Below are 22884 nucleotides of genomic sequence, written 5' to 3'. Positions count from 1 at the left end.
TGTTACTAAAATTTACAAATATTTACATCTTTATAATCAGATTGGATTACAAATATGTTGGAAGGCAAAAGACCATTGATAATTTCTAAATTAATACAATCCAAATATTTCTTTAAATCAACAGGGATTAAAAACACCTAATTGTTTATTCATCATTGAGCATTATTGCAGTGAAGCAGTTCTCCTGCCTGACAAGGGAAATAATCTGTTTCAAATAATATTTTTAGAGTAAAATTTATGATTCCAAAATAAGTTTCTTGCTATTACCTTGTCTGTCTATCTGTCTTTCTGTCTGTTTGTCTATTGTTCATCCAACTAATAGTTTGTTAAATTTTTCCCATGAACTACTAAACATATTTGGGTAGCAGCTTGACAGTGATAAGTTGAAGTGTGTATGCACTCTTGGTGTCTGTCAGATAAATAATTCATGTTTACTCATACTTTGAATTTTCAATATGGTGAATGAAAAAACATATTTTTCTCATAAACTATTGAACAGAATGACATCATTTCTGGTCAGCAGCTTGACTGTAATAAATTGTAACATTCTGCACTTCTCGAATCTGTGGGACACATGCTTCCTGTTAGTCAATACATGCAGTTTGATTTATAAGTCAGGTTATGCTAAGCAGGAAAAGGTGTGCATTCTTGTTTTTTTTTATATCTTCCAATTGATATTTTTAAGTACACTTTTGAAATGAAAAGAATTACTATTTATACTTTCAGGAAAAAGAATATGAATTTCAGATTGGTATTTTACAAAACCAGATGTCAGAAAAAGAATCCATGTGTGATTATGCATCACAAAAATTAGATATACATATAGGTAAAGAATTTTAAACTGGGAAAAACATATGTTGTGAAAAGTAAAAAATAATGAAACTATGAATCTGAAGGATTATGGAACTATGAATCTTTGGATTTAAAGCTGCAGAGAAAGGAAGGAGTGGTGTTAATCTCCATGTTAAGTTTGAATATCAAAATAAGAAGATAAAGTATGATTTCCAATGAGAGAACTATCCACCAGAGACCAAATGGTGTAGATGTAAGCAACTATTGATCACTGTATGGCCTTCAACTATGATCAAAACCCATACCGTATTGTAAGGTGTACATCTCTGTCCCAGGCAGAAAACCCTGGCCGTGTTAGGCGCAACTTTTTGGAAGTTTTGGCCTCGGTGCTCTTCAGCTTTGTACTTGTTTTGGCTTTCAAACTTTTTTCATCTGAGCATCACTGGTTGGTCTTGTGTGGATGAGACGCACGTCTGGCGTATTGAATTTTAAGCCTAGTACCTTTTGTTAATTATTCGTGTGTTTCTTTGTCCTATATGTTCTCCCATTTATTTGTATTGTGGTCCTGTCATGTGATGTTGTCGTTTTGGTGTTGTGTTTGACGTTGCCATAAAAGCGTGAGGTTTGGCATGCCACAAAACCAGGTTCAACCCACCATTTTTTTCTTAAAATGTCCTGTACCAAGTCAGGAAAATGGCCGTTGTTATATTATAGTTCGTTTCTGTGTGTGTTACATTTTAATGTTGTGTTTTTGTTGTGTCGTTGTTCTCTTATATTTGATGTGTTACCCTCAGTTTTAGTTTGTAACCCGGATTTGTTTTTATCTCTATCGATTTATGAGTTTCGAACATCGGTATACTGTTGCCTTTATCTGGCAGGGTTCATCTGACCTTGACCTCATTTAAATGGATCATTGATAATGTCAAGTTTAATTGATACTTGTAGTAAAACCTTAATATTGCAGACTTCAGCATTCAATCATGAATAAGTAAAGTAGGCAAGACATTTTAGAATGCGCACTCTTGTTTATATATCTAAGATACAGTTCTTTTATTCTGGTTCTTCACTTTGACCATAACTGGAAGTTCTGTTATGATGAACTTAACAACTCACACCTTTCACGAAATCGAAACAGACCAAATTTGAAATATAAGTGATACCCTTTGATATTATGGACAACTGTAATAAAAAACATATGTAAAAGCAGGGGCAGATCCAGCCATTTTTTAAAGGTGGGGTTCCCAACCCAAGATAAAGGGGTAAAGGAATCAATTAAATCACTTATAAATATAGTGCAGTCTTCCTACAAACTCTATCATGTGTTGTCTGATAAAATTTCACAATCATAAAACTACAGTAAAAAAATAACAGGGTATCATCAACATCTGTGAAGAAATACTGTTAAAAAAATGTGCAAAAATATCCCTTGTGTAAACAATTTGTTCAAATCAACAATATTGATGTGAATGTCCTCGTATCGTTTAATGTTCCAATTTAACCTCAGCAAACAAAGGTTAAGCATTAAAATCCCAAAAACATGCAGATACAGTATTTGTAAGATAAAAGAGCAGTGAAATATTGACTGAATGATATTTTTAAATCACAAATGTCTAAAACGAATTATGGTGATGAAATACACAACCATGAATATCTCATGACAATGCAATATGTGTTCCATATTGGAATTTGAAACAAGAAGCTATATTATAGACAAATTGTGCTCATAATTTGGTAGACACTATTGTTGGGTTTTTTTTCTGTTTTATTTAGATTTGATTGATTGATTGATTGGCTGTTGCTAGCTTTATGTCCTTTGGCAAATTTTTATATTTGATAGGCATTATGAAATTGATAAATGTTAAATACATGTACTGCTATATATTTGTTTTACATATTCTGAAATATAACAAATTAATATTAACAGCAATTTAAGTTTGAATTTTATTGAAGCCAGGAATAATATAACAACTCAATAATTCTTGATTGAAAATAGCAAGGGAGTGAATTATTATTGATTTTTTTTTATGTTTTGGCTTTTTTATCCACTATTAAGTGAAATGTGCGTTAAATGTCATTGAAACAGTGGCAAAGGCTAAAGAAATTTCAAACAGGTTTTTTTGTTGATATTGCAGACATAACTATACTATATAGGACTCATATTTCCAACAATAGTTATTTTGATAGCAAAAATATAATATTTATCCACAAAGATTTATGGTAATTTTTTGACATATATGATTAGTTTTTGTTTGACATATAATTACAGATCGTCTGCAGTCAGAACTATTACAACAAAACTTACAAAATGAGGATGAAATTCTTATTGCAATAGCTGGAATTAAACAGGTAATTTTTTGTATAATATTTGTGTTCAATATAAGTTCATATATATTCCTACAATCAAGGACAATAATATTTATTAATTTAGTTAACCAAGATTTCTAATTTTTCAAATGAACAGAGTAATATTTGAAATGAAGCTGTTGAAGTGAAAAGCTAAATTGTATACTGAACTCTCGTGGATAGTTGTCTCATTGGCAATCATACCCCATCTCCTTATTTTTATTTTTATATACAGGAATGTTTCAACTGAAGCTACCTAGAACACCCTACAACTAAATAAGGCCCTTAGATATTGCAGTTCCCAAAAAAAGATTGCAAAATCTTATCCCTGCTTAAAAGGAAGGGGATTTACTGGTTTATTTTCGTCCATCCATCTGTGTTTTTGTAAGACCAACTGTCTATCCCAAAAAATATTGTCACACTTTTTAGCTTACCATTCTGAAGGAACTGTGAACTTTTGCCATCACTTGGCGTCCGTCGTCGTCCGTTTTTAATTGTAAACTATTTCAAACATCTTCTCCTCAGAAACTACAGAACCAATTCCAACCAAACTTAAGCTGAATGATGTTTAGGGTATCTAGAATAAAGTTTGTGTTTTATTTACTTTTTCGTCAAATAACATGGCCGCCATGGTTAAAAATAGAACATAGGGGTAAAATGCAGTTTTTGGCTTATATCTCAAAAACCAAATCATTTAGAGCAAATCTGACATGGGGTTAAAGTGTTCATTAGGTGAAGTTCTATCAGCCCTGAAATTTTTAGTTGAATCTGATAACCCATTGTTAGGTTGCTGCCACTAAATTGGTAATTTTAAGGAAATTTTGCAGTTTTTGGTTATTATCTTAAATATTTTTAATGATAAAGATAAACTGTGAACAGCAAAAATGTTCAGCAAGGTAAGATCTACAAATAAGTTTTGTATGATCAAAATTGTCAATTGACCCCTTAAGGAGTTATTGCCCTTCAAGGACAATTTTACACAATTTGTTTATCATGTTTTCTAACTTCTTTCTAACTAAAAAATCTTTTTCTCTGAAACTGCTGAACCAATTCCAACCAAACTTAAGCTGAATGATTCTAAGGGTATCTAGAATAAAGTTTGTGTTTTATTTTCTGTTTCTTAAAAAAACATGGCCGCCATGACTCAAAATAGAACGTAGGGGTAAAATGCAATTTTTGGCTTATATCTCAAAAACCAAAGCATTTAGAGCTTATCTGATGTAGGTAAAAATGTTTATTAGACCAAGCTCTGTCAGCCCTGAAATTTTCAGATGAATCTAACAACCCATTGTTGGATTGCTGCCACTAAATTGGTAATATTAAGGAAATTTTGCAGATTTTGGTTATTATCTTGAATATTATTAATGATAAAGATAAACTGTAAACAGCAAAAACGTTCAGCAAAGTAAGATCTACAAATAAGTTCATATGACCAAAATTGTCAATTGTCCCCTTAAGGAGTTATTGCCCTTTAAAATCAATTTTTCACAATTTGTTCATTTAAAATTGAGAATGGATATGGGGAATATGTCAAAGATACAACAACTTGACCAAAGAGCAGACAACAGCCGAAGGCCACCAATGGGTCTTCAATGCAGCGAGAAAATCCCGCACCTGGAGGTGGTCCTCAGCTGGCCCCTAAATAAAATTTAGTTTGCTTACTTTAAAAAATCTTCTCCTTTGAAACTGCTGAATCAATTTCAGCCAAACTTGGGCTGAATGAGTTTCAGAGTTTCTAGTATAAATCTTGTATTTTATTTTCTTGTACGTCAAGAAACATAGCCACTATGGCTAAAATGAAACATAGGGGTAAAATGCATTTCTTTGATTTTGAAGAAAATATGACAGATACAAAGAACATTTCAATGGAAGTTTTAAGCCATTCATTAATATATATTGAAAAGCAAAAATAATCATTGATAAAAGATTTAAGCAAAAAATTACAGGTGAGCGATTCAGGCTCTTGAGAGCCTCTTGTTTCAGGAACTACAAATCAGAACTTCCTGAAATTTTCTATCAACCTCCATGTGAGCATGCTTTACAGTGAGGTGCATTTTCAGATTCATCACTCAACAATTACCTGTTTATTGAATACTGTTCCTTATATATACTAACACATAATGGCTATGAATGAAATTTTTCACACATTTGTCTCATGAACTCCAAATCGGAGCCTTCTTGAATTTGATATCAATCTTCATTTGAGTATGCTTTACCATGTGATGTGTAAAAAAGCTACGTTTGGATTTTGAAAATTTTCCAATTTGTCATGCAAGAGTTATGGAACTTTAGCTGTAAAATAAAAATTTTGGCACCAAATTGAGCATGCTTAGATCAAATTATTCAATATTCATATTGGTTTTTTGGGATTTGTGAAAGTAAGCTCCTTTTCAATTTTTAAAATTTTCCAATTTTTATTACAGAGGGGCCTAATGGTATCTTCCTGAAAGATTTTCTCCAAGGGCATTTTACTATTTACTATATCAACCAATTTATGAGAATTTACCATATATTTTTTAAATGTTGAGCAATGATATATCAGAACAATAAACTTAAAATAAATCACCTTTCAGTGGTGAAAATTTCATGTAATTTGGCTAAAATATTTCTTGGACATATTTTTTAAATACATTTAATAGAAAATGTTCAGGAAAATCATGTTTAAAATTAGATGTGGCATATAAACTGAAGCTCCTAAGTATTTCAGGATATACATTGTCAAAGTAGCTAAAAGTACTGGTAGAATTTGTCTATGTTTTTGATAACTTAAATATATATAAAGCTGCCTCAATGAATTAAAACACCAGGAGTTGAATCAACTTTTATCACAACCATCTATATTTTTCAGGTGAGAGATTTACTTAAAGGAACTCTCAAGTTTTCACAGAATCTTGTTGATGATGATACAGTTTTAAAAACTTCACAGATTTCTTCACAAGATTCATCATCACCAGAAACTGATTCTTCAGTTGATCAACCCATTAACCAAAAGGAAATTGAAGAAAAAAGACCTGAAGTTAAAAAAGGTGGCAAAATGTTTTACATGAGTAGTGAAGAAAATTCAGAAGTGGCAGATTCGCCCACAAATGACTTTGTAGCAAATTCTAGAATACCAGAAACAAATTATGAACTGAATGACTACACAGAGACACACAAGTATAGAGCTGAACCAAAAATGAGCAAAGCTCTTCAATATGAAGGAAAAAAAGGCAAGAAAAATAACACTAACAGAGGGGAAAACATTGAAAATATAACACATCCTATTGTACAGTCAAGTAAAACAGAAAAAGATAGTCTCAATCCTTTTGACTGCTCAGATTCAGAGGAAGATGAAAATTTTTCTCACCCACTTGTAAATACAAATGAACAAAATATGAACCCTTTTTATTCTGATTCAGGAGATAGTGCTTAGAATAATGCAGTCAAAGTTTCTTAACTAAGTCAAAATGTTCTTTATCTGCAACTGTATGTACTGTTTTAATACTAAATGTTTATAACTTATATTAGGATTGTCCAGAACATGCAAGAAATAATTGACAGTTGACGTTAAAAGTAACCAACAATCAATCATATAATCAGGAAATTTCTGAAATTTTTTAAATAAAAAACAATTATAGTAACCCTTATGTCATCAGCCATTTGCTTACTTCCCCATTATAGCAGTGTATTTCATTTTATGCCAGGAGTGTATTATTTTTTTTACATTTGATGTATTAGATCAAAAAGAAAAACAAACCTTAAAATACTGACATGGTGTAAACCTACAAAATGACAAACATGTTAGATTATGATAAAAAAAAAGATTCTTAAACATCCCACCAAAACTTGAAATGGACATATTGTTTCATTATTAGGTTGCACTGAAAACATGTATTCAACTATTTGGTTTATTTTTAACAGTATTACTGACATGTACTATACATTATACAAGCAAAATACATAATGAGTTGTCTCCCATGTGAAGTTTCACCACAATATCAGTGTCAGAAGGGAAAATAAACAGTCATTTATACACTTCTAATGCTCAAATTCCAGGCAAAAGGTAAATTGAATTTAAATTTTTGTTATAAAAATTGTTTTATACATTTTAAAAGAAGATAATTTTGAAAAATACTAGTTTTGCCCTTTCAAAGTGAATTTGTTGAAACAGTCCTTTACCTAACCTCCTTACAAAAATCCAGTGTTAATACTAGTCACAGATTTAGGGGATTTTGATTTTTTGAAGCAGATTGTTAGTCCTTTTACAAGCACAAGTACAAATGTTATATTTTCAAATTTCTCAATAAGAATTCAAGAAAATGACAACTTCTCAAAGATATGATTGAGTTGTGAATTTACACTAGGGTTGATAGATTTTTACTTTCTAAACATCCAGTAAAATTCCACTTGGATATTAACATTTCAACATAAAGAGTTTGTCAGTAAAGCAGATACATTTTCTTGTAACAAGGAATTGTTCTTTTTCTGCAGAAACATTAATTGTCAAATTGATATAAAATCAGCCAAATAGAAAATAAAACATTTGTCTAGTAGTATGCATGTGAATAGATTTATTTATTGAAAGGTGCAAGAATATGAAGGTTTTGGGTGCTCAAAATTCTAGCTTCATATTCATACCCAATCTTAGAGCAATTAATCTCCCCAATCCATTGCATTGCATTGTAAAGCAATTTAATTTTTAAAATAATTAGAATAGGGTTTTTTTTTATTATGTAAAGATGGTTTATTTTGAGAATTTATATTGTAAAAAGTTCTCTGTTGAAGTTTGTTTCTGATAATTTCTTAAGGAATGCATGATAAATTCATGGTAATAAGAGTTGAAGCAAATTGTAATAATACACTCATGTATTTGTATGCTCTTTACTTGAATACTGCTTTGTAGTTGATTAATCCTAGAATTTCTTGTCAGCTAAGGCTATTCACTATGTGCCATCAGTATATAGTATACATGTATATATATTGTGTGTTTTATGGGTAAAAATCTTGTTTTATTCTGTTACTTGTAGATAATGGTTTACCAAATAATAATGTATTGATTTGTTAGATATTTTATTTAATAGTCTATTTCCTGAATATTATTTATTTAGAATCTTATGTGTATAGTCGTGTGAATTTTGTGAATTAATAACTTAGTGATATTGTTCCCATGTCCATCAGATAATTGCTCATTAATAGTATATGGCAGAAAGGTCATTACTAGTAAAATCTTTTAGTTCATTAATTCAGCTTTTATTGTTTGTACATTGATCTATTTCATTTCCCTAATTTTAGTTTTGAAAAACCTTTTATGATTTTTGTACTCTCTCCAAATGTTTTTATCATACATGTAGATTTATCCTTGTATGTCTACTGATCTGTTCTAACTCTGTGTTGCAGTATGTTACACCAGAAACCTACTATGTGTTGTGATCAGGGTTCTCACAAAAGATTATTGAAGACCAGTCCAGGGACTTAACATTTTTGGCCATGGCGAGTCCAACAGTGAGAAAATGAAATTTTATTGATGTACAATTTATTTATTTCATTCTCAATGACAAAAGAGAGCAAAGAAATGACATCACATTTAGATTATTTTAAAACTTTTGATGACAATATATGTGCAACAATTTACAATCTGAATGCATCTTTGGCTCACCAGTTTTGAAAATGATGAGTCTAGGCAGATTTTCATGAGTCCAGGACTCATGGAATCGCGCTAGTGAGAACCCATGTGATGATGCTAAGGAGCAACTTGTTATCAATGATATTCTACAACTAATCAAGCAGTCAAAAACCTATAACAGTAGATCATTTATATTTCATTACTGCGATTCTTTTACATTGTACATCATTTAGTCTACTGTAAGTCCATGACATACATTTTATGCTTGAGTGACTTTGGGTTAAATTTCACAAAACCTTTTAAAGTGTTGAAAAATCTTCTTCTGAAGGAAGTTTAAATTAATTCTGAAATATTTTGGTCACTGTATTCAGAATTTCTGTGTTGAGCTTCTTTTGTTTCATATTTAAGATGTTCAAGGTGTTTTTTCAATGGTATTTTACTATTTTAATATCCTGGTACATTGTAAAATAATGCCATCATGAATTACATGAATTGCTAAAGAGACTATTGTTGGGTTATAGATGATAACTTTTCACATATGTATTTTGGTGAATAATATTATGGCATACAGAGACATCTGGTTTTAAAATAATTTTTCAAGCAACAATTGTGAAAACATTCAGTCATTTATAAAGTATTAGGTCAGTATTGTACTGTACTTTTTTTCTTTTCTTGTTTAAGAACGAATATTTATTTTTTAAGGCTCCTAATGTATTTTACGATATTTAAGTGTCCTTGTGCAAAATCCTTCTTCCATTTCAAGATGCTGTTAGCGAAGATGGATGTTTAGCAATATTTCATTGGCCTTGGACTTGCACATATTTTAGCATGAATCAAAGAACATAACTTATAAGCTATAAATTTCATAATATACTACCTCTAACATTTAAAAAAAAAATTGTATTTTTTATTCACCTTCAAGAATAAGTTTGTTGTTTAAAATATGTCGATCTTTCTGCTTTTCACATTGTTTATTTTGCTTTTTGATATCTTGTTAATCTATTACTGTTTATCAGTGAAACAATGTAGTCCTCTTTATAAATATATCTCAATTTTACAACATTTTGAGTCACATTGGCATGTCAAGCCTGAATGATTTTTTGAATATTTGTATTTTAGATTCATTTCTCACCAGCCCATTATATCATTTTACATTGTTTAAACAATATCATAAATGACATCACAAGTAACATTTCTGCACTAAAGTGTCCAGATTACATCATCCTATTCATTTACCAATAAATTTAACATAATTTTAAAAGGTTTGAAGAATTTTACTCATTTTGCACTTTTCCTAAAGTTTTGTGTTGTTCATTTCTATCAAACATTACCACAATCCTTTTTCATATAAAATTTCTTAGTTAATATTTGGGTCACTACGATCTACATTTCATGATTGAGCAACATAAGTTGCCAATTTAGATGCATACCTCGAAAAAGTCTTATTAGTCTTCATTAGAATTTTGTGAAGATTTTTAATTGATTAGTCATTACAACAATCCTCCTATGTATTGGGAATCAATTATTCAAAGCTTAGCCTATATTTTTATCATTTATAATAATATTTCAAAAAAACTGTATTTTTGCTATACTGTTAAGCATAGCACTTGATTCCTTGATTGATTTTTTTCACAGCAGGGCATTCAAATCTTAAAAACACATCAACTTGGGGTTGTTTTTTTTTTCATTTATTCAATGTTGGATATGGAATGATTTTAATAGTTATTTTTTAATTTAAATTTAAGTCTTTCAAAATTATCATAAGCATGTTGTAAAACTTTAAAAAAAAACATGCATATTTCTTTGTCACAAGAAAACAAATTTAAATAGGGGATAACTATAGTCAATATTTCATTTTAATACATATATTTATAAATGTGTATTATACATGAACTTCACTTTTTCTTCTTTAAACAACGACTTTTCCTTATTTTTGTTTTGTTAAAAAAAAAACCAAATGTATCTAAATATTTGTTTTCTTCAGATTTATTATTAATTGATTAGTGTGACAACATTATGGATAATTATTGTGGATTTATAATATAACTTTTGTTCTATTACTAGTAATAAGTATCTTTGTCTGGGTCAATTTTTTTAGTTTGCTTAATGAAAATAGTAAATATAAGTACAACATGAAAAATAGATATTTTTCTAAAAAATGTTTAGAGAAAAATAAAGTAAATTTCATTATAAGTATAAAAAAAATCAAGATCATTTGCCCAAAAGCCTCATATCTGGTAGAATTTTGTCAATTGATCATCACTATAACATCATTATGAGTTGACAATTCTTGCAGGAGTTATGCAACTTTGACCATATGTTGTCAATTGTAAAATAAGGACACCTTATGAATGCAACTCCTCTGAAACTGTTTGACATCGTTTTATCCTTTGTAGGATTTTTGCCATCATGTTCAGTTAACCATGTTATACTGGCATTTTGATATGACCTTTCTAGCAAGAGTTATGGGACTTTAAAGATTTTTTTATTACTATTGTAATACAATGTTACCTTGTGAATGCAACTTTTCTGGGACCATTTGACAGAAAGCTTCTATACTTGGTAGGATTGTTTTTCAGTATGTGAAGTTAACCATACTATACTGTCATTTAGATTTGACAATTTTCCTGGTAGTTATGGGATTTCTACTTCTTTTTTTTTTACTATTGAAATGCAGTGACATCTTGTGCACTCAACTCCTCAAGGAGCCCAATGCTTCAGAATTGGGGGATTGTTTGTTGTAGAATTTAATACATATTACTGACATTTTTATTTGACAATTCTTGTGGACTTTTGACTATTTTTGGAGACATTTGCAACACCTTATGTTTGAATGCAAGTCCTCTGATATTATATGACACAAAGCTTTCATACTTGGTAGAATTGTTTGTCTTCAAGTTTAGTTAACCATACTGTATGATTTGACTATTCTTGATGGAGTTATGCGACTTTGCAGGTTATATTAACTTTTGTACCACATTACACCTTGTGATGGGACTTGTACTTTCTCGATTTGTTAGACAAGAGTTTATTTTACTTTTTTTTTTAACACATGGACACTTTATGCACATATCTCTTCTGAGATCTTTTGCCTGAAAGCTTTCATACTTTGTAGGATTGTTTGTCATCATGTGAAGTTGATTATACTGTACAGTCATTTTGATTTGACAATTTTTGCTAGAGATATCGGACTTTGACTATATTCAGCCTATTATAGTATACACACACCATGTGACTGTATTCCACAGTTAGAAAGCTGCAACAGACTTTAACCTATGGCAAAGCAATCTTGATCCTTTTTTAAAATATTTTCTTGTGTTCTTTTATTTCCAACTTATTTTTCTTTTTTGCTTCTTGATTCCCCCTTCAATTGATAATCCCAAATTGGTTTTCTTTTGCACAAGGATATTTTTTTTTTGCTCTGTGTTACTTAATAATAGACAAAAAAATCTGTTCATGAACCATGATATAAAAAAAACTGTGCAATACAAGAAAAGGTGCTGCAAGGATATTTATAAAATTCCTATTGCAAATTCCTGAATCTATGCTGTTCTGTGTCAGTTTATACTTTAATTATTATTAATTGTTGATAATAAAGAGTCATCAGTCATAATAGTGCTTTCTGTCATGAGATGTGTAAAGAAATCCAATGTGTACCTGAAAATTGAGGGCATACCAGTAAAAAAAATATTAAACCACCCAACTATGTTGAAGGGGAAAGAAATTCAGAATGCCAAGGATAATTCACACAATACGTAAATCAAAAGCAAGTGGACTGACATACAGATAAACAAAAGGAACACTTTAAAACACAAAGCCGTGGACAGTTATATGACAAAGTTAACTGATAGTAAAATGCTGTCATCAGTTGAAATAATTGCCACTGGATGTTAAGCAACCAAAAATCAATCAATCAATCATAAGTTGATAAGTTAATACCCGATACATACTTTACTTTTCAGTTTCAAATCACAACTTCAGGATATATCTAACCAGACATTTTTATATAACAAAAACAAAGTCATTTCTTAACCTTGTATACAGTGATGTTTCAGTTTTGAATGTCTGACAGGGTTCATCTGATATTGACCTCATTTTCATGGTTTATTGGTCAATGTTAAGTTTATGTGATTAGGTCCATTTCTCTGATACTATATGCTGCAGGTTATACACACACACACAATGTGTATTTGGTGTATGGAATATTTGCAAGGTGTACATGTCTGTCTGGCATTGTTCATCTGACCTTGACCTCATTTTCATGGTTCATTGGTCAATGTTAATTTTTGGTGATGAGGTCTTTTTCTCAGATATTATAAGCAGTAGGTCAACTATATTTGGTGTATGGAATGATTTTAAGGTGTACAATGTAGGTTTGAAGAGGTTCATGTGATCTTTCATGGTTCACTGGTCAATATTAATTTCCTCTTTTCAATAGAAATAAGAAGATGTGGTATGAGTTCCAATGAGACAACTCTCCATCCAAGTCACAATGTGTAAAAAGTAAACAATTATAGGTCAAAGTACAAGTCTGTTTCTCAGATACTATAAGCAGTAGGTCAAGCTTATTTGTTGTTTGGGATTATTGTAAGGCTTGCAAATCCATCTGACTAGGTTTATATCCCCGTGGCTTTATTTTTATGGATCTTGATTAAGTTGTCATATTAAAATTTTGTCTTTTGCAATTCATAATTTAAGTTGTTATAGTAAAATTATGAATTGCCAAAGATCAAATTTTGATAAAGCAATGTTAAGTTAATGTGATATCTGTAGTCAAACCTTGATTGTAAAGACTTTCAACATAAAATGTAATCATGATCAATAATGCAGACAAGACATCTATGAAGTAAGTGTGTGCATTCTTGTATAGCTAGACTTAATGTCTTCAGAAGCTGACATCCTCAGCACTAGAGTTTACCTATTTAGTGTTACAGCTAACAAAAAAAATATTGATACCAACAGGGAGCTCCTTTATATTGATAGTAAAAATATATGTAAAGAACCTTGCCATGAAAAATACAGTAAAATTATATGTAAAGAACATTGCCATGAAAAACACAGTAAAATTATATGTAAAGAACATTACCATGAAAACACAATAAAATTATATGTTAAGAACATTGCCATGAAAAATACATTAAAATTATATGTTAAGAACATTGCCATGAAAAATACAGTAAAATTATATGTAAAGAATATTGCCTTGAAAAACACAGTAAAATTATATGTAAAGAACATTGCCATGAAAAATACAGTGAATTTATATGTAAAGAACATTGCCATGAAAAATACAGTAAAATTATATGTAAAGAACATTGCCATAAAAAACACAGTAAAATTATATGTATGGAACATTTTCATGAAAAACACAGATTTGCTTTGACTTTTCTACAGATTTTGTAGTGTATCTTGATTTTTACTGGATGTCAAAATAAAAAGGAGTAATATATAACAACAGGCTGTTTAGATAACTTTAAACTCAAAAATCTCTTGAAAACTAATTTAATTTCATGAAGAATTTGAAGCTTCGTGCTGTAATAAAAGGAATACATTTTGATAAGTTTTTGGTGTTGTAGCTACTGCTTGAAAATATCTCTGCTAATGGAGGATATCCATAAATCATTGAGAACCTCATAAAATATTTCATGACCTCCATATTTCAATTTTAGATGAGCTATTTCAGGACCTCCATAATTCGATTTCTAAAAAATCGATTTAAGGATATCCTGAAGTTGTATTGTGGAGGTCCTGAAAGTATTCAATATATACTGAAATCGAATTATAGAGGACTTGAAATTTATCAAGATGGCCTAAAATCGAATTATGAAGGTCTTGAAATATTTCAGGATATCCTGAAATTCGAATGATTGAGGTCTTGATTTATTATAGACTCTCCTAAAATACAATATTTTTTTCTAAATTAGCGCCTCATAAAAATCAAAAGACAAAGATGATCATCACTGTACCTGTTATTGTCCTGAAAATGTATGTAATATTTGCCACTGGACATTATTTTTTTCATGATCATTATAATTTTCATTCTTGAGAGTGTTTTTCTGACCTTATTTTGTGCTGTTGAAGACATCTTGAAGGAGCTGAACATGTAGAATATTTTTGGTGTCCTATTTGATGGATCTTGTAATACATCGCCCTGAATATGCATGAAATATTTTCCACTGGGCAACAATCTTAATACCAGTTATGGCTCTTGTTAAGGTAATAGCTACATCTGGAATTAATATTTAACTTCATCTATAGGGATTGGATAATAATAATGGATTAGATGAAAAGACGGTCATTTAAGCATACATACGATGGAACTGAACTAGAGCAACTAGAGATAAGGGATTACCACACAGATGACAACAAAAGTATTTAAGATGCATGCACTAAAAACAAAGAAAATAAACACTTGTGTTACATGTGTAGTTCTAAACGTTGTTTATGATTATGTTTAATATCTAAACACATTTCTAATTAAGCACATTAAATGTACACATGTCTTGAATATAAACACTTTTAAATGTGTTTCAGAATTAAATTGTTTAGAACTAAAACACTAATTTCTAAGCATAACACAATCCAAAGTCAACCCAAAAATGAACTAGAACTGAGACATGTTTAACCTAAACGTGTAAATAAAGCGCAAAAAAATGTGTTTAAAATTGTGTTTAGGATCTGAACGCCGTTTTACAGTGTTGTACTGTCTTGTCTCATACATTTTACAAACCAATCTAATTAAAATATCAAAGATCTCTAATTTCGTTATCCTTATATATACGAGCACGCGAGTTAATATAGGTCAGAGGTTTAATCAGATTGTTTACAAACATGGCATCCATGATTTTTTAGCCTGTCAAAAATGTAAAAATGATTTTTTATGTCTTTTATAGCTTACTATTTGGTATGGGGTTTTCTCATTGCTGGATGCCGTAAGGTGAGCTCCAAATTGTTGACATTTCCGTCGATCCCTGGTGGATAGTTGTCTCATTTGCAATCCTACCGCAAACCCTTATTTTTATAAGGAACCAGTTATTAAAAGGACATAAATGGATTAGTTGTGGAACACTTACTAGAAACCGAAGTGAAACGATATTTGACGGATGTTTTGTGTAGTTTATGTAGGTTAGACTACACAATAAGGATCTTCGTATGTTCAGAAGAGGCCTTAAGGAGAGATGTGAGAACTGTTTATCAATATCGTTTTTCAACTAAATAAAGTAATGAATTCCATTAATCTTTGAGTTTATTTTGAATTATGATACATGCTTGTCTATATTAGCACAGTCACAATAGAATAATTATCAAAGGTACCAGGATTATAATTGACGCGCGTTTCGTCTACAAAAGACTCACCAGTGACGCTCAGATCAAAATAGTTATAAAGCCAAACAAGTACAAAGTTGAAGAGCATTGAGGACCCAAAATTCCAAAAAGTTGTGCCAAATACGGCTATGGTAATCTATTCCTGGGATAAGAAAATCCTTACTTTTCCGAAAAATTCAAAGTTTTGTAACAGATAATTTATAAAAGTGACCATATAATTGATATTCATGTCAACACCGAAGTGCTGACTACTGGGCTGGTGATACCCTCGGGGACGAAAAGATTAAGAAGAACGGTGTTATAATTGTTTTAACTTCAGAAGGGTATGTTGCAATGAAAAATGTCTGTCCCCCAACCCTTCCCTCCCTCCAGACAAGTTCTCTTTGTCCAGTTGCAGTTAAAAATTCGCTCTTAATTTGCGTTAATGGACCATAATCAAACAACAATACCAATCTGATCCATTCCATTTCCGTTCGTCCTTGTACTCGCATTTTAGATCCACTAAGGGAACGACCATTTAACTTCAAAAGAGGGGGAGGGTATGGTATTCTGATCCCCAATTTGATGAAAAAAAATATTGCAGTCAAGCAGATGACAAAAAAAAAATATTCTAAATCCAGATTTTCCCCATACCTTATAGTGTTAAATTTTGAAATAAACTAAAAACAAATGTTCGCGCTTTGCACAAAAAAATAATTTCGAACAAAAAATCTTAACACATCCCCCCCCCCCCTTGAAGTTAAATGGTTGTTCCCTAACTCCATATGCCGTCGCTCCTCGTGTTCATGAACCGACTTGGTGGTCTCATTAATGCCTGTCTCGGTGCCTTATATAAAACAAGAAGTTTGCTTCTCAGAAGAAATACAGAATAGAAATTAGTCACAGTTAGTTTCAAGGGTAGTAACATTGTCATATTGAGGACCGGTTAGTCCAGTGATTTTGTCATGACTTGGTATAGTTTGGCATGATTGCGTTGAATCCCTTCTGGGTTTCTGAGTCCGGAGCGATTTTCTGATTTGGCCGTACTCGAGAAAATCTCTCCGGGAACCTAATCCCAGGTTGTGTTAAGTGTTTTAAATGACAAATAATGACACAACATAAACATTCTGATTTTTTTGCTAATGGAATTTCTGAAGATGCATTCAAGCTGGTAATCATATTTGTTTATATAGCTAGTATGTTAGCAAATTCGAATTTGTATCATAAGGTTACATTTTACGCAGAATAATGCTTGTGTATGTCAATTCTAAAAGTTGCCTACTATAAAACAACTCTCCACGGTGGCACCAGAGACCAAAAGAAATAGAACTTAACAACTATAGGTCACCGCAAGGCCTTCAACAATGAACAAAACCCATACCACAAAGTAAGCTATAAAAGGCCCCGAAATGACAATTGTAAAACCATCCAAACCAGACAACTAAGAGCCTGATTTAAGTACAAAACAATAAACGAAAAACAAATGTAATATACAGCAACAAACGACAATCACTGAATTACAGGCTGCTGACTTGAGACAAGCAAATACAGAATGTGGCGGGGTTAAAAATGTGTCCCCTAACCTGGGACAGTACAACATACGAACAAGCTATAAAAATTAGTTGAAATGAGTTTTCACTCATCAGATCGATACAAAGCACTTGAAAACCCTTACCAAAACACAAAAGACACAAAGTACAGATCTGAGTATCGCAGGCATAAAAAACAAGATTATTTTACAGTCGGTTACATCCTATTTCGTTATAATATACAGTTGCCGTTAATTATTCTGAAAAATAGCTACTTTTGCATGTGATTTAAGGTTACTGAAAATTCAGTGTCATTGTTTGGTTCAATAGTGTCATAGTTTGGTTCATGTTCGACATGGTTTAGTTTTGTGATTTTTGTCGTTTCTGAATGAATAGTAGTGGTGAAAAAAACATACGTTATAGTTATACAGCCATTGAAATGCTATAAGCAAACTTATTTTCGCGGATCCTTTTTTCGCGTTTATCACATTTACACCATTTTGTTTTGTTCCTATAAGAGTAAATCTAAATTTCACATATTTGCGTTGATTTATTACTGTCGAGAATAAATCGCTCGTGAAAATAAGTTGTTTAGATATAACATTATAGAATATGAATGCATAAAGAAACGAACGAGGATAATATTTTAATGCGTTTCAATGATAATCTTCTTATATTGTTCATTTGGAATTTTAAAAAAAACACAACCTAAGAAATTACATAGGACTATAAAATAAGCCTCGGAGATGTGATGTGATTGCCAGTAAGACAACTATCCACCCGATACCAAATGACGTAGATTTTAGCAATTATAGGTCGACGTATAGCCTTCAACAATAAACACTAAAGACACAAAGGATCGATCTGAGAGTAATCACATTAACTGCATGAAAGCTAGTTGCGCCATAAATAACTAATACAAAAATCACTGGCTGATAGGTTTTTGCTCTCGGACGTTTCGTCACGAGGTATCAACAGCCTAGTAGTCAACACTCCTGTCATTTATGCGGTAATGTTCTGTAAGATAACCGTAAACTAACTAGGGTTTTTTTTCTATCCCAAGGCACAACTTTATGGCATAATTGTTTTTCATTGCTCTTCAGCTTAATGATATTTTTTAGGCTGTAAACTGTTTAGATGCGGACACCACCGACGAGTCACAAAAACTTTCATTTTTTTTTGTTAGAAATTCACGAAATAAGGATTCTGTGAGGGAGACTCATGCACTTTAGTCTTGTAGTTGTTTTTTATTGTCTCTCTGTTTAATTCATTCACAACGTTAAACATTCGGGGCGATTAAGAGCTTGACATTATTATTGTATTGACATCTGCACATGTCTTTTGTCGAAGACTGGATGGTGCCCTCTGGATATCGTTTGGTTAGTTGTGTAGTTGGTTAACTGTATCATAGAACCCACATCTCCCTTTACCCATCAGAGACATAATCTGGTTCAAAATAAAACAGATATATAGAAAAAATATAAAACAAGAATAATTTTGTGACTAGCTGCTATGTTTTGCAACGTATATCTGGAGAGGCAATAGATTGATATTGTTTCAACTCAAAAGTCCATCTTCAGTTGGATCATCGGTATATATTTCCTCATATAGAATTTTCTGATTTTACCATGCTTTTTAAAAAAATATGATAAGAAAGTATGGATCACCGTGCTATTTTTCAAGCTACAAGTCGTGCAAAATTGCCCAAATTTACATAGATTATTCATGAAAAAAACACTTTTTTGGTGAATAAAAAGAAATCTATGAGATAGAATTTTGAAATGAAATATGAGAAGATATGTTTGATAATATGCTTTAAGAAAACAAAAGGAAAAAATGGTGTCCTGACCGAACTTGTTTTCTAGCTACGAGTAAAAAATGAAATTTCCGTATCATTCCTTTAACAAAACTTTTACTATTTGAGTTATCTCCCCTTAAATTGCTAAGATGAACATTTGATTCAAACAAATGCAAATATTTAGTATTTCGTAAAACAGTCTACTTAGTGCAATACGTCACTTAATTTTCTTTATTCAAATAAACAATCTTCAACTTAATTTCTTATCTCTCTAAAAATAAGCAGATTCAAGCAAAGAACTAGACCGGTTGTGAACTGTTATATTACAATCCAAGATGGCGGTTTAGAGTTAATCTACCTTAAACCACTGAACCAAATGCTCGTCGACATGACGACGTTACTACCCACCCATGCGTTTGTCCATCTTTATCTATAGCGTGTAGCTTTGGTATTACTCATATTCATACCATGCATTGAAGGTACCAGTCTTGTATTACAATTCCAGTTTCATGGAGTGAAATAAAATAGTCCATTTTTTCTCATTTTTTTTTCTGGACTCAATTCTTTCTGATTGATTAAAATTTTATGCTGAATGGAAACATCTATTTAGATTTTTTAAAGATGTTGCATACATTGTATTTTTTGGGACAACAAACCAGGAAAGTGGACGGATATCATTTTTACTGGATGTAGTGCGGACTAGTAAAACAGCAAACAGAAAATAGAAACTAGAGGCTCTAAAGAGCCTGTGTCGCTCACCTTGGTCTATGTGCATATTTAATAAAGGACACTCTCCAACATTGTAGGTGAGAATAGAATTCAGGACAAAAATCTCTGTTTTGTTGATCTTGCATTGCTGATCATTTAGTCTGTTCAGTTTCTCTCTATCTTCTTTAGTTTTTGCTCAAACTTGTGACACAAAAGAGGGTAAAAGATTCCTCATTTAAGGGCAATCACTCCTATAAAGAGTGAAAGTCTACTGACTATATCGGCAAAATTTGACTTGTTAGTAGACCTTGACTTGCTGATCATTTTTGTGATTTAAAGTGTCTATCTATCCTTTATAATTATTATTATTTAAGGCAAAACGCAAAATAAATGGTGAAAATCGTCATTTAAGGGCAATAGCTCCAATAAGGAGCCGTCTGACGATTTCCTCCATAATGTCTTAGTTGTAGATTTTGTCTTGCTGGTCATTTTTGCTTATTTAAGTTTCTATCTATCTATAATAACTTTTAAGATATAAGGCAAACACGCAAAAATTGGTAATAACTCTAATAAGGAGTCGACTGACCATCGACTGACCATTAGACTTATTAGCAGAACTTGTCTTACTGATCATTTTTGCAATTTAAAGTTTCTCTCTATCTATTATAGTTTTCAAGATAATAGGCAAACATGAAAACGAAGATTAAAATTTGTAATTAAAGGGCAACAACTCATATAAGAAGTCGTCTGACAGAGCTCAACATTCTGAACATTTTAGCTCCTGTCAGATTTTCTCTACTTATAACGGTTTTCAAAATAATAGACAAAACTCGCATTTTACTCCTATGTTCTATTTTTAGTCATGTCGGCCATCTTGGTTGGCAGGCGGAGTCATCGGACACATTTTTGAAATTAGATACCCCAATGATGATTGTGGCCAAGTTTGGTTAAATTTGGCCCATGCAGTAGTATCAGAGGAGAAGATTTTTGTAAAAGTTAACAGACGACGACGACGACGGACAAGTGATGAAAAAATCTCACTTGGCCCTTTGGGCCAGTCGAGATAAAAAGTAGTGTTCACTTCAGAGTTTCATAACTTTTTATTCTTTGTGGCATGAGGCTCTTTTCCCCCATTAAATCACAATTTCACGTAACTACATACATGATATGTACATGAAAAAAAATCTATGTAGCATTTTATTTTAAAAAAATCAAAGATCATCTGTTTTGCATATAAGCCTGTGGAGCAGTCAATCCCAGAAGATCTACCTGCAGGAACCGGGCGATTATGTGAAAAAATATGAAAATGAGTTGTCTTCCGCTGATTATTGATCAATAAGTTAAGTTAGGCCGTTAGTGGTCAATTATGAATGTTTAGTTCGGCAATATTAATGTTTAATAGTGTTAACAGTTCAATGTTTCTTTGATTAGTTCGTGTGCTCTTTCAGTCACCGTGAGAAACAGTATATTGACCCTTCATGTATCATTGGTTTTTTCTTGGTAACTGAGTGCCAACAAATATAGGTCAGTGCTCCATTGAACTGACAGAAAAAGTTCAATGACCACGAGTAGACTCCTAACTGATTGCTATTTTTAAAACTATTTTCTCAAGCGGTGTTTTTGCAAGTATGACTTCATAATGAATTTTGCACCTAATCTTTTTCGCTTGTGTATATCAGTCAAAAGAGATCTGAGTATCATGTATACGCTTCGGACAATACATTGCAGATGTTTTCCAACTGACAAGAATTTGAGGTGTAGGTAAATACATACCGTATCAATGAGAGCCTAAAAGGTCAAGTGTTTTTTAAATTTAATTAAGTTTTTCTAATTTTTGGGATACGTGCAACAGATAATATTTCTTAGTGTATTTATTTTCACTCACTGTTAAACGTAGTATTAGTGGTAGCACCAGGTGTTGAAATAAAACACCTGCCACTTCTACTGATCTTGTTGTGCAAGACGCCAACAGCAGATTATCAGAAGAAAAACATCTTATTTTCTAAAAACGGTATTCTAATTTTCGAACCTACACATATTATCCCTTCCAATGGTCTTTTGACCACGTGGCAAACCCCTAGATTTGGTCAAGATTTTGGGTTTTGAAGGGATTGCACCCAAAACTAGCTAGTATATCTCAGTTACCCTCAGCTTGGAACATAGATTTTCCATATCCCTATAATTATGGTACATTTTTTCCTATTCTATCTCTTTCCTTTATCTATAGCATCAGTCAGCCTGTTTCTGTATGGTTTATTCCCAAAATCTATTACTGCAGTGTAATGAATATTTTGTTACTCCAAGGATTTGTTTAGTAAGTCTTACTATACAAAAAATTAATCCTTGGTTACTCAGTACGTTAGCTTTCTTTGATCTAAGTTTTATCGAACAATGATATATGCATGATAAAGGAAGAATTATTTAAATCTTAATTGTTCAAATCTATTAGTTTCAAAAAGTATGTATAATTATTTTTATGCCTTCTAAGCTGACACATTTATCAATTATAGCTGGGGAATATTTATAAGACAACGTTATTAAACATTCTTTAGAAAGATAAACACATTGATATTTTTTTAAAGAAAATGTTCTATAAACAAATTAAAGTTTCTTAAATTTGTTTTAATTACGTCCACTTCTTAATCAATTTATTTTGTAATTTATTTAACCACTAAATTACAGGTTCGTGACTTGGGAGAGACAAATATCGCAACATTAGAACAAACTGTAAAAATCAGATCGAGATAGTTTGACTCATCATAATGGCACGGAGCACCAAAAAAGACAACTTGCATAGCAACAACAAA

General features: G+C 31.4%; 1 protein-coding gene and 1 long non-coding RNA gene across 3 annotated transcripts in view; one reads left to right on the top strand and one right to left on the bottom strand.

The window, feature by feature from the left end:
• Positions 1 to 12350, top strand: part of LOC127730246 (TBC1 domain family member 5-like) — a 46335-nt gene extending 33985 nt beyond the window's left edge. For both annotated transcript variants that reach the window (XM_052238546.1, XM_052238545.1), the window contains 3 exons: positions 727 to 826; positions 3059 to 3138; positions 5984 to 12350. In XM_052238546.1, coding sequence (XP_052094506.1) covers positions 727 to 826; positions 3059 to 3138; positions 5984 to 6547 — 744 coding nt within the window. In that variant the 3' untranslated portion in view covers positions 6548 to 12350. The remainder of the gene's footprint in view (positions 1 to 726; positions 827 to 3058; positions 3139 to 5983) is intronic.
• The window catches only part of LOC127730259 (uncharacterized), a 191592-nt gene that overhangs the window by 48494 nt on the left and 120214 nt on the right, over positions 1 to 22884 (bottom strand). The window lies entirely within an intron of this gene.

The sequence above is a fragment of the Mytilus californianus genome, unplaced genomic scaffold (genome assembly GCF_021869535.1).
Source record: "Mytilus californianus isolate M0D057914Y unplaced genomic scaffold, xbMytCali1.0.p SCAF_2, whole genome shotgun sequence".
NCBI classification, from domain to species: domain Eukaryota; kingdom Metazoa; phylum Mollusca; class Bivalvia; order Mytilida; family Mytilidae; genus Mytilus; species Mytilus californianus.
Note: the sequence above shows the minus strand (reverse complement) of the source record. Positions and strands in the feature narration are given on the sequence as shown.